General features: G+C 44.0%; 1 protein-coding gene across 1 annotated transcript in view; it reads right to left on the bottom strand.

Annotated features, from left to right (window-relative positions):
- The window catches only part of ZFAT (zinc finger and AT-hook domain containing), a 128,762-nt gene that overhangs the window by 69,857 nt on the left and 44,055 nt on the right, over nt 1-14,850 (bottom strand). Inside the window, exons 4-6 of the mRNA XM_060681824.2 lie at nt 12,746-12,913; nt 3,554-3,707; nt 1,024-2,474 (exon numbers count right to left, since the gene is read on the bottom strand). Coding sequence (XP_060537807.2) covers nt 1,024-2,474; nt 3,554-3,707; nt 12,746-12,913 — 1,773 coding nt within the window. The remainder of the gene's footprint in view (nt 1-1,023; nt 2,475-3,553; nt 3,708-12,745; nt 12,914-14,850) is intronic.

The following is a 14,850-nucleotide window of genomic DNA, read 5'->3' on the forward strand; positions in this document are numbered from 1 at the left end:
CTTCCATTCTGTCTCACCAAATCCGCCACTGAGCGCAACAGAAGAGAGATGCTTACTCTTCCCAGTACATTTAACTCTCTTCTTACCCACTTTGTATTCTTTTATGCCAGGGGTCTCCAAACTCCCAAAACATGAAAAACTAAGAAGTGGCAAAGAGATTAATGGGGTTTATAAACAAATGCTCTAAAAGATCTTATTGCATGGCTTAAAATGGGTCTCCAAACTTGGCATCTTTAAGACTTGTGGACTTCAACTCCCAGAATTCCTCAGACAGCACTGAGCCCAACAGAAGTGTTTGAGCTGCTAGTACTGCTTCTATTCCTCTATTCCAAGCTCAGAGGGTACCAAGGCTTTTTGTCTAATCAGGTCTGCTGCTTCTTTACCTATCTGATGTGTCATGCTCAGTGGTGAGATGCTGCCAGTTTAACAACTGGTTCGGTGATCGCGTGCTTTGCGTGCATGAGCAGTTTTACAAATACTAAACTTCTGTGTTACTGTGGGAGTAACACAGCTGAGGCGTGGCAATCTGCTCTGCCGCACCAATCAGCTGAGAAGGTAAAGTTAAGTAAAGCACAGGGGCGGGCAGGTGGAACGACCTGATCATCGGACCAAACTGGTTCACTCTCAGCTGAATGTCAAAGCTAACGGTTCGCCCGAACTGGTCTAAACCGGTAGAATCCCACCCCTGGTCCTGCTTCTGCTTTTGGATCTTTGTTGCAGACTCCACATCGTCACCTTTTACTTAAGATAGGACTAGGAACAGCCTCAAGTTTTTAAATCCCAGATCCCTCTCCAGGTTCCTCTCACAGGGCAGATGATCTCATTAAAGGAGGAGTCAAATCCTGAACTCCACTTCTTCAAGAGAGCTACACAATAATTAATTTCAGAAGGATAGCAACACTCCTTCCTTGGGTGGCCTTAAGAAACCCGATCCTCAATTCTATTGTTCTGGTGTTTACTCTGGAAACAAACTTCTGCTATTTGTGGGCCTACATGAAAACAAGCCATCAACATCCTGCTCACCACAATATTCGCATTCCAAGTCTCCGTAGACCTTTCTGATCTTCTCACACAAGGCTGTATTCATTTGTTGTTTTTGCAGGTTGTCCAAAATCTGCATAAAGGCTGCAGCTCCAGTTTGATCCTCTGAAGGTTGAGGAAAAGACTCTGAATTCTGATGAGACTCTACACTGGGTTCTAGAAGGGGAAGGGAACTCGGGGACTCCGTCTTTTCAAGAGTTGAGTTGTCGACTTCCTGATGATTAAGACAAACAGTCTGACTCTCTTGATCAGTATCAGGAACACTCTCTGGTTCTTTCTGGTTTAAACTGGAGTTTTCATCTCCCAAAAGCTGTTCAACTTCACAGGGGACGTTCACCGAAGAGTCAAGTGGCAGCTGCTCTTTGGCCAAACAGGCCTTTTCTCCGTCTGAATCTGGCGAAGTGTTCTTCTGTAAAAAGCTATCTGAAGCATTGACCAAGCTAACATGTGGGGACAGCAATTCAGTTAGTGGCTCACAAATTGGATCCGGTGCGTTTGCTGCTGGTGGGCTTTCAAAATCCAAAAGGAGAGCGGGAGATGTTCCCAAACTCTCCGCAGGGTTATTATTTTCATGGCTTCCCTCAGTGGCATTTCCGTCTCCCAGGCAAACAGACTTTACGACACAGAGTGCTTTGGAGTTTAAAAGTGACAGTTCAGCAGCAGTCTGGGACAATTCCTCTCCGAGGGCTTCCTGCTGGATGTCTCCTCCAGGTTCCAGCAGACAAAAGCTCTGATTGATGGAATTATTAAAAACGGATGTCTCGGGCAATTCCCCATGTGCGTCTTTGATATGCGAGCGGAGCCTGACGGAGCTGACAAATTTCTTTGAGCACTCGCTGCAAATGTACACAAAAGGGTGCTTGCGGACGTGGAGCTCCAGAGCTTGGTACTTGGTGGCTCCATGGCCACAGAGCTCGCAAGCAAAGGGCCTCTGATCCCCGTGGACCAGCATATGCCTGTCACGATCCAGTTCGTTTTTGAACTTGCGTTCGCAGATTTGACAGTCGTACAAAAGCTGTCTCTTGCCTTCCCGAGTCATCAAGCGGAGCTGGTCAAAGACATTCTTCACCTTTTTGTCCTGCAAGTCATGGGCTTCCTTGATATGCTTGATCAGGTTTTTGACATCCGAGTATTTTTTCTTGCAGAAGCGGCAGTGCTGCTTGATCTTCTTGTGGACTCTCTCCACGTGGACTTTAAGGTGGCCTTTGCTCAGGCAGGTGAAGGGGCAGTAATCGCAGGAGAACTTCTCTCCCGTGTGCTTCCGCAGGTGGACGTTCAGGTTGGCTTTGATGGCGCTGGCGTAGTTGCAGAAGGAGCACTTGTAGGGCTTCTCGTTGGTGTGGATCCTCAGGTGGGCCTGGAGGGAGTGCTTGAATTTGAACACCTTGTTGCAATACTCGCAGGTGAAAATTTTTAGCTGAGTGGCTCCCAACCTAAGGAGAAAAAGAATCAAGTCATAAAATCACGAAAGCAGACATGAGAATAAGAGCCATTCAGATAGACCAGGTTAATCTTGAGGACTACTTCTAAAGAGCTCCTCACTAGCAATCAACATTGAAATACCAATAGAATTTCAGGCTTAGATACTGCCCCACACAGTGTTTTATAGCACACCATTTTGTATACCGTATTTTTCAGAGGATAAGATGCTCCAGAGTATAAGACGCACCATAGTTTTGGGGGAAGAAAATAAGAAAAAAAAATCTGCCTCTGCCTACCAGCATCCATCGGTATTCATCTGGCTAGCGTCCTATCAGTGTGTGAGACTGTTTGGAAACTGAAACAGTATTTGCTGTGTGAGCAACAAGGAAGGAGACAGTAAGGAGCCTGGGAGTAGCTTAGGTCAATTGTTCTAAAGCTGCATCCTGTGCTGATTTCTGAAACTAAAACTGAAACTCCTCTCCTCTGCTTGGGTTTTGCTTGCTGATGCAAACTCTGACTGTCCTTGCAGCAAATAGCGAACAGCCAGGTCAGCTTCAGCACATTATTGCAGCCTGATTCAGCATGAGCACCTGATTGGCGGGTGGATCGGCCTACCGGAATACCCCCAATCAGCTGTTCCAGGCTGTAGGGATTGCCATAGAACATCTCTTCCTCCGTGCCTCATGTTTATGGCTACGTTCAGTGTATAAAACACACCCAAATTTTCACCCTCTTTTAGGGAAGGGAAAAATGCATCTTATACTCTGAAAAATATGGTACATCATTAGCTAAATAGGGAAAAACCAGCAATGCAATTTTCCAAATATCAGCCTTCTCATGTGCTAATTGCTATGTAGCTTCTATTAAGAAAGATAGCTTTCTCCGAATGAGGAAACATCCCTAGCATGAATTAAAATTCCTGGAATTTTAAAAAGATGCGTATAATACATTTATAATACATCAACATAGGTCTCCCAAGCATCTTTCCAAAAATGCCATAATTGCTCTTTCCCAGTAATTTAAGTTAGAGAATATTTCTGCCCAGATGGGGGATTTCTACCCCATACTTAGATTTGTAAATGAAGATTACCTGCTTGATTTCATTGGTTGCTCATAAGGAGTTTGCTGAATGGCATATTCCTGATAACCTCTTCGCTGAGATGAGTCTGACACAGAGGTTTCTGAGTTGACGGGCTGCTCATTTTTGGGAGAAGCTGCTTCCACAGGAACAATCTTTGTGGCACCTGCAGCAAAAGACAGAAATGCAATTCATCTAAAAGCCTCTAAAATACTGTACAGGATAAGCAGTATACAGGTAGTCCTCAATTTACAACTATTTGTTTAGTGACCATTTGAAATTACAGCAGTGCTGAAAAAAGCAACTTATGAATAGTTCTCACAGTTCTGACCGTTGCAGCATCCCCGTGGTCACATGATCTGAATTTTGATCATAAGGCATTTTCACAAGGCATTTTATTGGTCTGGGCTCAAGCCTTGTGTATCTGATTGTTGTCTTGGTAATGTGCATGCACATTTTGGACGCTCGGTTCGGAAAAGGTTAGCCATTCCTGCTCTATACCATTTCTGTGGCCTCTCTATTCATCATAAACAATATTTTTGAAAGTTACACTTGTAGCATTCTAGGCTGCCAAGCTACACACCAGCTTCTGATAATAAACTCAAGATATTTATTGCAGTAGTATATCTTACAACAAAGCATACTAAAGCTCAAAGCTTACTTTAGAAAAAGAGCCTGAAGACACAAATCTCAAGATTGTCAAAATGCAAGCACAGTCCATTTCCAGTCCAAGATTTCCAGCAATCAAGAAGCATCCAGTCAGAGCCATAAGGAGGAAATTTGAACATTTTTTTTGTCATCAGAAGCCAGTTACAAAAGTTACATCTCTTTTGTAACTGGACATCAGCTTGACCAATACGTTGAGTGACATTTTTTTTTTCTTTCAAGAAGACAAGCGAGTCTCCTGAAGAACACTCTCTTTAGCTAATTCCTTTCAGGTACGAAAAACCAGTCCCATATGTGAAGAGTTCAAATGACCTACCGTATTTTTCAGAGTATAAGAGGCACCTTTTTCACCCAAAAAAGAGGGTGAAAATCTGGGTGCGTCTTATACTCTGAATATACTCAGCCTCTCAAATGGAGGTTTCAGAGGCTGAAAAAAGCCTCTGAAACAAAGTTTCAGAAAAAAAAGCCTCCGAAATGGAGCTTCAGAAAAAAAGCCTCTGAAACGGAGCTTCAGGAAAAAAGCCTCCGAAACGGAGCTTCAGAAAAAAAAGCCTCTGAAATGGAGCTTTAGAAAAAAAGCCTCTGAAATGGAGGTTTCAGAGGCTGAAAAAGCAAAGTGCAGAGCTCACAACCAACGAACCTGTTGCTAAAATTCACCTCTGGGAACAGCTGATTGGGGATATTCCAGGTGGCTTATCCATCCGCCAATCAGCTTTTTTCTTATTTTCCTCCCCAAAAACTAATGTATGTCTTCTAATCTGGTGCATTTTATAGTCTGAAAAATACGGTACTTTATTGCTCAATGCCTGGCAGTTTGTACCTGGGCAAGACTAGATAAGGTTCACCAGCATTCAAGGGGAGGTTCAGACCTTGTCCTCTTTTGCCTATGTAATGATTCCAGACTAAGTCCCAGCTTCACTCCTCCACCAGCTCAGCCAACATCTCCATATGTAAACTGAGGCTCAAAGTGGTCAACTCTTCAGCTTCTGAATCTGAATATGTAGACTGATCCCTAACACTCCCCTACAAGTAGCACTACTCTGAACCTAGAAGCAAATCTAACCTAGATAGAAGGAAGAGACAATCTTGAGGACATCTGGTAGTAAGAAATGACAAGCCAAGGAACGATTAAATCAGGGGTGAAATGCTCCCGGTTTGGACTGACTCGGGTGAGTAGGTAGCGATGGCGGCGGGCAGTTCGGAGAACTGGTAGCAAAAATCCCTGCCCCCGCATGCCCAACTGAGCCGCGCGATCATCAGAGCCTTTTTTTTCTTTTAAATGGCTCTTGACGATCCAAGCTCTGACGATCCCAGCTGGGTTGCCTGCTAATCGGTAGCAAAAATCCCTCCCCCTCCCCCCCTCAGCTTGCTTACTTTAGCTGCTGGTCACAACGCCTTGCTGTAATCCCTGCAATCCATTGCATCAGCAAGCAACTGAATCTCCCTGCCTGCAATCAAGCAGGCAGGGAGTTGTGGACTTCAACTCCCAGAATTCCTCAGCCAGTAAAGCAAAGCTGGCTGAGGAATTCTGGGAGTTGAAGTCTACAAGTCTTAAATTTGCCAAGGTTGGAGACCCCTGTTCTATTGGGTAAGTTTTTTTCCCCTTTGGGAGCTTTAAAAAAATAGTTAATTGGGGTTTTTTTAGTTGTTCTTTTTTTAGACCTAGCCATTTAAAGTTTAGAAAGTTTTAAATCTAGCTGCTTTTATATAAAAATAAAAATAAATTAAAATAAAATAATATTTGTGAAGCTTTCTGAGATTTGGGTGTTTCTGTAGTGTTTCACTCTAACTACACAAACACACAAAATCTCACAAAGCTGTATGTGGAATTGTGTGTGTGTAAAGTGTGAAAGTTGGTTTTTTGGGCTTTTTGTGGCTGTGTGAGGTTCCTGCTTGTTGCAGGGGCCATTTTGGGTCTAGCACAGCTGCTTTTATATAGTGGGTGAGACAGTTGTGTTGTGTTGTGTTTTGTAGGTTAAAAAAGGGCAAAGAAGTGACATTGACTTTGCCACGCCCACCTGATCAATAAGCCACGCCCTCCCAGTCACCTTACCACAAGCCCTGCCCACTAATTAAGCCACGCCCACAGAACCGGTAGCAAAAAAATTTATATTTCACCCCTGGATTAAATGTTGCTTCTTCTCATCCATTCATTCACCATTATTTATTTATTTTTTTGCTAATTTCCCATCTCGGTATTATCACCCAAATTCTGAAATATCCCTTTGCTGAGTTTTAGCTCAGCTCTAACAACTTATGTTAGTTAATGAGCAACTTTTTTTGTTGTTGTTAAAGAATAACACCGCTTTTGTGCGGCAGTAGATTAACAATCTTGAAATGTGAACAATATGGCTTCATATTTTAATTTCAACACGAGAGCTTATCTACAAAGGCCACGGGGAAAAAACAGAGCAAAGAGAAATGAGTAGCAAACAATTAAGAAGACAACATGAGAAAAACCTGGAAAAAAAGAGATAAAGCTAAAAGCTGACATTTAGAACCGAATAGAAAGCTGTTTGATAAACAATAATGAATGCTTTTCCCCCCCTGTAGCTCATCTCATTTATTCCTTTATTGCCCAACAACTAGTTTTACTCATACTTATTTAGAGAAATAACATACATTTAAGTGTTCAGTCTTAAAAATGGAGTATGGAGGAAATATGGAGAATGGTCCTTTCTTTTGTTAACACTTTTCTCTTTAAAGATTTGAAAAGCACCGATTTTTTTAAAAGCAGTCCAGGTAGTTCTCAGCTTACAACAGCTTATTTAATGACCGTTAAAAATTACAACAGCAACAGGAAAAGTGACTTATGATTGTTTTTTTTCACACTTATGATTGTTACAACTTCCCCATGGTCACATGATCAAAAGTCAGATGTGTGGCAACTGGCATGCATGTATGATGATTTACAATGTCCCAGGGTCATGAGAACTCCTTTTGTGACCTTCTGTCAAGCAAAAGTCAATGGGGAAGCCAGATTCACTTTACAACTGTGTGCTATTAATAATGGAAGTGATTCACTTAACAAACTGTGGCAAGAAAGGTTGTACAATGGGGCAGAACTCAATAAAAGTTTCACTTGACAACAAACATTTTGAGCTCAGTTGTGGCTATAAATCAAGGATTGTGTATATCTGGCTGTTCTGCCCCAGCTACGGACCCCAAAGAACACAGCACACACAAAGTTTGTACAAAACTTAAATTTACTAAAATAACTCAGTTTTTTTCCAAACAAAGGCTGTTAATAAACTTCCTTAACAGCCTACAAGAAAACAAAGATAAAGTAATCACAATCTTACTAAAGTTGGCAGAAAGCCCAGAAGCAATTTGCAGAGACTCCAGACGCGAAGGAGAGTGAACTAAAGTTGTTCCCTACAATTTGCTTCAGTCGGCGTTCCTCCTTAAATAGGCTAAGGGAGTGGCCAATTATCCCCAAGCCTTACTCTCGAGGAGACCTCCCTCCTGAGGAGCCACTCCTGCCTTTTGGCCGCTCTGCGTGCCCATGCATCGAGAAGAGGCTCCTCCTCTTCTTCCTCTTCACTTATGGGAGCTTGTGGAGGTTCTGAAGGCCCTGGCTGAATCCCCGCCTCTGGCACCACATCTTCTCCAGCCTCCTCATTGTCTGACTCGAGTGCCAGCTGCACAGGCTGCTGGCACAGCACCACACCAGCCTCCTCACTGTCAGAATCAGCTACAATCCACACAGGCCGCTGACGGGCCACAACATCTGGCTGGTTGGAGAGAAAGAAGCAGCAATGGGATGTTTTTAAGAACAGACTGGACAGCCATTTGTCTGAAATAGTACCCTGTTTCCCCTAAAATAAGACATTCCCTGAAAATATTTAAATGCATGTGCTGCTGGTCCCCACCATTTCCTCGGGTTAGGAAGACAGAGCTGGAAATCAGGTAAGATGGCAAGAGGAACCCCATCTTGCTCCACGCGCCCCAAAGTAATAAGACATCCCCGAAAATAAGGCCAAGCACTTATTTCGGGGTTCAAAAAAATATAAGACGGTCTTATTTTCGGGGGAAACATGGTATAGAGCTTCCTGCCTGAGCAGGTGGTTGGACTAGAAGACCTCCAAGGTCCCTTCCAACTCTGTTATTCTGGAAGGACTAGTTAAAAGGGAATGTGAGTCTGGTAAAAAGGAATAGCTTTTGTTCCACAGATGCATCGATCGTTAGATGTAGAAGAAAACAGACAGTGGAATACATACTGTAGATGCAGAAACTACAGATGCATGAAATTAAAGGGATTATACACAAGAGAAAAATGTTCCTCTTTGCAACAGGAAGGATGCTGAGGTTGCATTTACAAGATTCAACATAACCAAAAATATTTTCAACATAAAATCCACGACAGAAAACGTTTTTCCGCTGTCGTGTTCTTGAAGTTGTTCACTTTTTTTTCTCCCTTTTTTCCAGGTCTCTTTTTTGGAGGATGAACAAGTCAGGTTAACCTACACGCGGGACTGCTAAATAAAAGGTTAAAAGCCTGCAAGCATCGCACTGCCATACCCCAACATGGGCAAATTTTAAAACTCGCCCAAGGGCGCAACTCAAAGAAGGACCAGCACAACTAAATCGGTTTCACTCATACGCAACAGCCACAAAGGGCAGATTAGGCAGTGAAGGACAGTACGTATTTACAGATTTGTTACGTATCCACATCTCTTCTTTTGAAGGTGGAGGCCTGACCTGTGTCTTAAATGGGAATTGCTTTTCTGTTCAACATACAGCACTGATGACCTACACTTGTAAAAGGCAAGACAGTACGAGAGTTTCTCTTATATCGGCCAATAGACCAATCCAGTGGTGAAATCCATTTTTTTTTACTACCAGTTCTGTGGGCGTGGCTTGGTGGGCGTGGCAGGGGAAGGATACTGCAAAATCGCCATTCCCACCCCACTCCAGGGGAAGGATACTGCAAAATCCCCATTCCCTCCCCACTCCTGGGGGAAGGATATTGCAAAATCTCCATTCCCACCCCAGTGCAGGGGAAGGATACTGCAAAATCCCCATTCCCACCCCACTCCAGGGGAAGGATACTACAAAATCCCCATTCCCTCCCCACTCCTGGGGGAAGGATATTGGAAATTCTCCATTCTCACCCCAGTCCAGGGGAAGGATACTGCAAAATCCCCATTCCCTCCCCGCTCCTGGGGGAAGGATACTGCAAAATCCCCATTCCCTCCCCACTTCAGGGGAAGGATACTGCAAAATCCCCATTCCCTCCCCACTCCTGGGGGACGGATACTGCAAAATCGCCATTCCCACCCCACTCCAGGGGAAGGATACTACAAAATCCCCATTCCCTCCCCACTCCTGGGGGAAGGATATTGGAAATTCTCCATTCTCACCCCAGTCCAGGGGAAGGATACTGCAAAATCCCCATTCCCTCCCCGCTCCTGGGGGAAGGATACTGCAAAATCCCCATTCCCTCCCCACTCCAGGGGAAGGATACTGCAAAATCTCCATTCCCTCCCCACTCCTGGGGGAAGGATATTGCAAAATCTCCATTCCCAGCCCACTCCTGGGGCCAGCCAGAGGTGGCATTTGCCTGTTCCCCAAACTACTCAAAGTTTCCGCTACCAGTTCTCCAGAACCTGTCAGAACCTGCTGGATTTCACCCCTGGAGCAATCGCATAAAATAAATAAAGCTTGTTTTTTCTTTTTCTTCCTGCAATCTAGTGAAGGTCCAGAAAGAGGAAGAGAAAACAGTTACTTAAGCAATGTCTCTATGGGGCTATAACCGGCCTGATGAAAAACATTTCTTGTCCGAAAGTCTGCTTGAAATTGCTGGGGAAAGAAAACAACCACCAAAAAAAGCATCAGTCCAAAAAGTTTGAATCTCACCACTTCACAAAGTCCAAGTGAAGGACGATAACATTTTAATATAGTTTATTGTGAAAAGAGAAAGGAGAAGAAAACTTACAATAGTTGTATGGCCAACACAAAAATATTCAGCCTAGTTTTCATCATTATATGCTGGTTGGGTAACTTTGGGCTAATTGCTCCCTCTCGGGGAGCCTACTTCACAGGGTTGTTGTAGGAAAAATACAACAACCTACTTCACAGGGTTGTTGTAGGAAAAATACAACAACCTACTTCACAGGGTTGTTGTAGGAAAAATAGGAGAAGGAAGGAATGCAAGGTCAGACTTGAGTTATTTATAAAGTAATAAAGGTGGGATAAAAGCCTAATAAATAATATATTGAGTATTTGAAATGATATTTATCAATCTTTCCATTGCATCCATGGAATAACAGTTGATTAAAAAGAAGTCCATATCTATACAGGTAATCCTCAACTTATGACCACAATTGAGCCCAACATTTCTGTTGCTAAGCGAAACATTCGTTAAATGAGTTTTGCCCCATTTTATGACCTTTCTTGTTGTATCTATTAAGTGAATCGCTTGCAGTTGTTAAGTTAGTAACAAGGTTGTTAGGTGAATCTGGCTTCTCCATTGATTTTGCTTGTCAGAAGGTCACTAAAGGGGATTATATGACACCCCCAGGACACTGCAACCGTCATAAATATGAGTCAGTTGCCAAACATCTGAATTTTGATCACGTGACCATGGGGAGGCTAAAAGAGTCGTAACTGTGAAAAACGGTCATAAGTCACTTTTTTTCGTGCTGCTGTAACTTTGAAGGGTCACTAAATGAGCCGTTGTAAGTCAAGGACTACCGGTAGCAGTCGATTAAAAAGAAGTCCATATCTATCATTCAAATCCAGCGTATTCCATGTACTGGAATAATGTTATTTTGTGCAGTCAAAAGGCAAAATTTGCACAACCCAGAAAAGAAAGGATTTGCTGTAGCGTGAGACTCTCTGTCCTTCCATTCTGGTAAAGATTTAAAGGCCGTTCTGAGACCAGGTCACCCATGTAATTCCTATGCTCTGCGCAATTAACCTAAATGCACATGAGCCCATTAGTGGAACTTAAGTTGATTCTTCTAAGAATTAAAGCTTATGTGGGTCAGAAAACTCTTTCGGGCCCTCAAACCCTTATTATTTTACCGCTCACCCTCGAGCTCCAAGACTCAGCCATCTAGAATTCTGCATTATTTATAGGCAACTAAGTTTACCATCCATAATTTCCATTTTTTTCCCCCCACTTTGCAAGTCTAATGAGCAGAGAAGAAGCGAGCCCCCGTTTCCCCATGATTTGGCAAAATCTTCTAGCTCTTGGGTCAAAAGCCGTATATTTTACACTGAAATGCAACTGTAGGGATGCAGATTCTTTTACATCCATAACTGCGTAGTACGTGAGGGCCCAACTAGATCATCTTGATGGGAAGGGGAAAGAAACGTGTCAGCTAACGAGACAGTATGGACTAGTGGTTATAGCACCAGGCTAGAAATTGGAAGGCTGTCAATTATGGTCCCACCTTAGCTAGGAAAGCCATTGGGTGACTTTGGGACAATTATCCTCTCTCTCAGCCCAACCCCCCTCACAGGATTGTTGTTGTGGGGAAAACAGGAGGAGGAATAAAGGTTGGATATGTTTGCTACCTTGAGTTAATTGTAATAATAATAAAGGAAGGAAGGAAGGAAGGAAGGAAGGAAGGAAGGAAGGAAGGAAGGAAGGAAGGAAGGAAGGAAGGAAAAAGGGAAGGAAGGAAGGAGAGGAAGGAAGAGAAGAAAGAAAGAAAGAGGGAGGGAGGGAGGGAGGAAAGAATGGGAGGGAAGATAGAGAGAAAAGGAAGGAAGGAAAGGAGGAAGGAAGAGAAAGAGAAAGAAAGAAAGAAAGAAAGAAAGAAAGAAAGAAAGAAAGAGGGAGGAAGAGAAAAAAAAGTGGGGGGAAAGGAAGGAAGGAAGAGAAAAAGAAAAGAAAGAAAGAAAGAGGGAGGGAGGAAAGAATGTGAGAGAAGATAGAGAAGGAAGGAAGGAAGGAAGGAAGGAAGGAGAATGGGAGGGAAGATATAGGGAAAAGGAAGGAAGAAAAGAAAGAAAGAAAGAAAGAAAGAAAGAAAGAAAGAAAGAAAGAAAGAAAGAGGGGGAGGGAGGGAGGGAGGAAAGAATGGGAGGGAAGATAGAGAGAAAAGGAAGGAAGGAAAGGAGGAAGGAAGAGAAAGAGAAAGAAAGAAAGAAAGAGGGAGGGAGAGAAAAAAAAGAAAGTGGGGGGGAAAGGAAGGAAGGAAGAGAAAAAGAAAAGAAAGAAAGAAAGAGGGAGGGAGGAAAGAATGTGAGAGAAGATAGAGAAGGAAGGAAGGAAGGAAGGAAGGAAGGAAGGAAGGAAGGAAGGAAGGAAGGAAGGAAGGAAGGAAGGAAGGAAGGAGAATGGGAGGGAAGATATAGGGAAAAGGAAGGAAGAAAGGAAGAGAAAGAAAGAAAAAAAGAAAGAAAGTGGGAGGGAGGGAGGAAAGAAGGAGAGAATGGGAGGGAAGATAGAGGGAAGAGGAAGGAAGGAAGAAAAGAAAGAAAGAAAGAAAGAAAGAAAGAAAGAAAGAAAGAAAGAAAGAAAGAAAGAAAGAAAGACAAAAATCCCCCATTCTCCCCACCCCCGCCCAAAATAGTTGTGGTTACCTGGAATTGCTTCGTGGGCGGTCAAAACCACACTTATAATAGGATTCTTAGCTCCTGAGTCGGCTTCTTTTGAGGACAGATTTTTCTCGGTCCTTTGTACCCGCTGCCTCTTGGATGGCTTTTCTCGCTCATCTTCCCTCCTGTTAAGGTCAACATCAGAATCATTACCTAAAAGGGCAAATATCAAAAAAAAGAACATAAAGAGAATGATGAGTAGTTTTCTTTCACATTTACCATCCACAGGATGGTGAGGTTCCACCCTTGGCTTTGTTGAAAAAGAAAACATTTGCAAAAGGGAGGCAGAGGTCCACTCTCCTAAGGAGGTCTATCTAATGCAGAGGTGGGCAACCCATGGAAATTTTGTGACCTCTGGACTTCAATTCCCAGAATGCCTGAGCTGAAGTCCATAGGTTGTAAAAATGCCACGGCTGCCCACTCCTGATCTAGCGGCACCAACAAGGGCCTTCTCTGTGGTGGCTCCCTCCCTTGTGGATCATTATCCCTGTGGAGATAAAATTGGCCCCCATGCTGACACCCTTTTCACAAGCCCTGAAGACCTGGCTTTGCCAACGGGCCAGAGAGGGATGGAGCCCATCACATCACACTCTTGTCAGAAGCACCTCGGTGGATTGAAAGGATTAGCTGGTGCCCAGGAGATGCCCAGTTGAGGGCTCCTTTTATGTCCCCGGCGGGAGCTGGAGCGAAGGACAGGAACTCACTCCGCCCTACGGCAGCACTTGGGTCTCGAACACAGGTTCGCTAACCTCCAAACCAGCATCTTAACCATGAGGGCCACCGGACTCCTTATGGAGCCCATCAAACGGCTTAGGTGATTGTTGTAACAATGGGTTACAGGTTATTGCTTTTAATGAAGGTTTTTGTATTGGACTTTTTAAATCCCTGTTGTTCTGACCTAGGCTTCCTTAAAAAGCAGGAAACAGAGTCTTGGTCCCGGCAAAACCTCTGTGAATTCCTTTCGTTCACAGTCAGCAAGGCCTCTCGAAACAGTTTTTCAAAGGAATACTGTATTTTTCGGAGTATAAGGTGCACCGGAGTATAAGACGCACCTACCTTTTTTGGTGAGAAAAAAAAAAAAAAAAAGAAATCTCCCTCTGCCTCCCAGCAATTTTGCCTCATTGCAGCAAACAGCCTGCTTTACTTTCATTTTCGTTTTCAGCATAGCTCGATTAGCACAAGGGGAAAAAAATCTGCTCCAGCAATTTACTTCTTTGCAGCAAGCAGCAGAGCCCTGCGCAAAACAGCTGAGAGCAAATCAGCTGAGAGTCGGGAGGCTGATCCAATCAACTTGTGCTAATTAGGCTGTGCTGAAGCTGAAAGGAGCTGTTTTTTCTTGCTGTTGGCTTGCAAGGAGGTAACTGCTGCGAGGCAGAGGTCAAAGGGTGGGGGGCAGTGGGTGGGCGGGGCTACATTCGGTGTATAAGACGCACCTAAATTTTCACCCCCTTTAAGGGGAGAAAAAGGTGCGTCTTATACTCCGAAAAATACATTATTTATCGACACATTTTATCTTGCTTGGCAAGCTGCCACGTAACTTGTCTCCAAACGCAGTGTAAGGCAAAATTTGGCACAGAGTCTCTTCAAGTCACGAACAGAACTGTCCACTATTGAAACGATCAAACGAACGAATTGTTTCCTGAAAAAGCCCCCTCCCCATTTGCTCCTCTTTTGTTTCCTATGGGAGGGGCCAATTGTCTCCAAGGTGTGGCTTTACTCCCAAGTCGACCCTGCTTTCTTAGTTGTTCTTGTCATCTGGCAGCTCTGCGCATGCGCACACTTGGAGCGGGCTCCAGCTGTTCCTCTGCCTCACTGCTGTCTAGCTCCCTCTCTGCCTCCGACGCAGAGCCCTTGTCCGAGCTTTCCCCAGCCCCCAGGATTGGCCCATGTTCCTCCCCAACCTCCTCACTGTCCAGCTCTGCTGGCCGCCGGTGGGCCACAACACTTGTAAGCTGCCCAGAGTCACTAAGAGCCTGGATAGCTCTGCAGACTAAGCATTGTAATTTAACACCAGCTGTCTGCAATTAAAGTAAGTTCGAGCCAGGCTCAAGGTTGACTCAACCTTCCATCCTTTCTAAGGTAGGTAAATT

This window comes from Pantherophis guttatus, chromosome 3 (assembly GCF_059756535.1).
Source record: "Pantherophis guttatus breed Tessera chromosome 3, ASM5975653v1, whole genome shotgun sequence".
NCBI lineage: Eukaryota > Metazoa > Chordata > Lepidosauria > Squamata > Colubridae > Pantherophis > Pantherophis guttatus.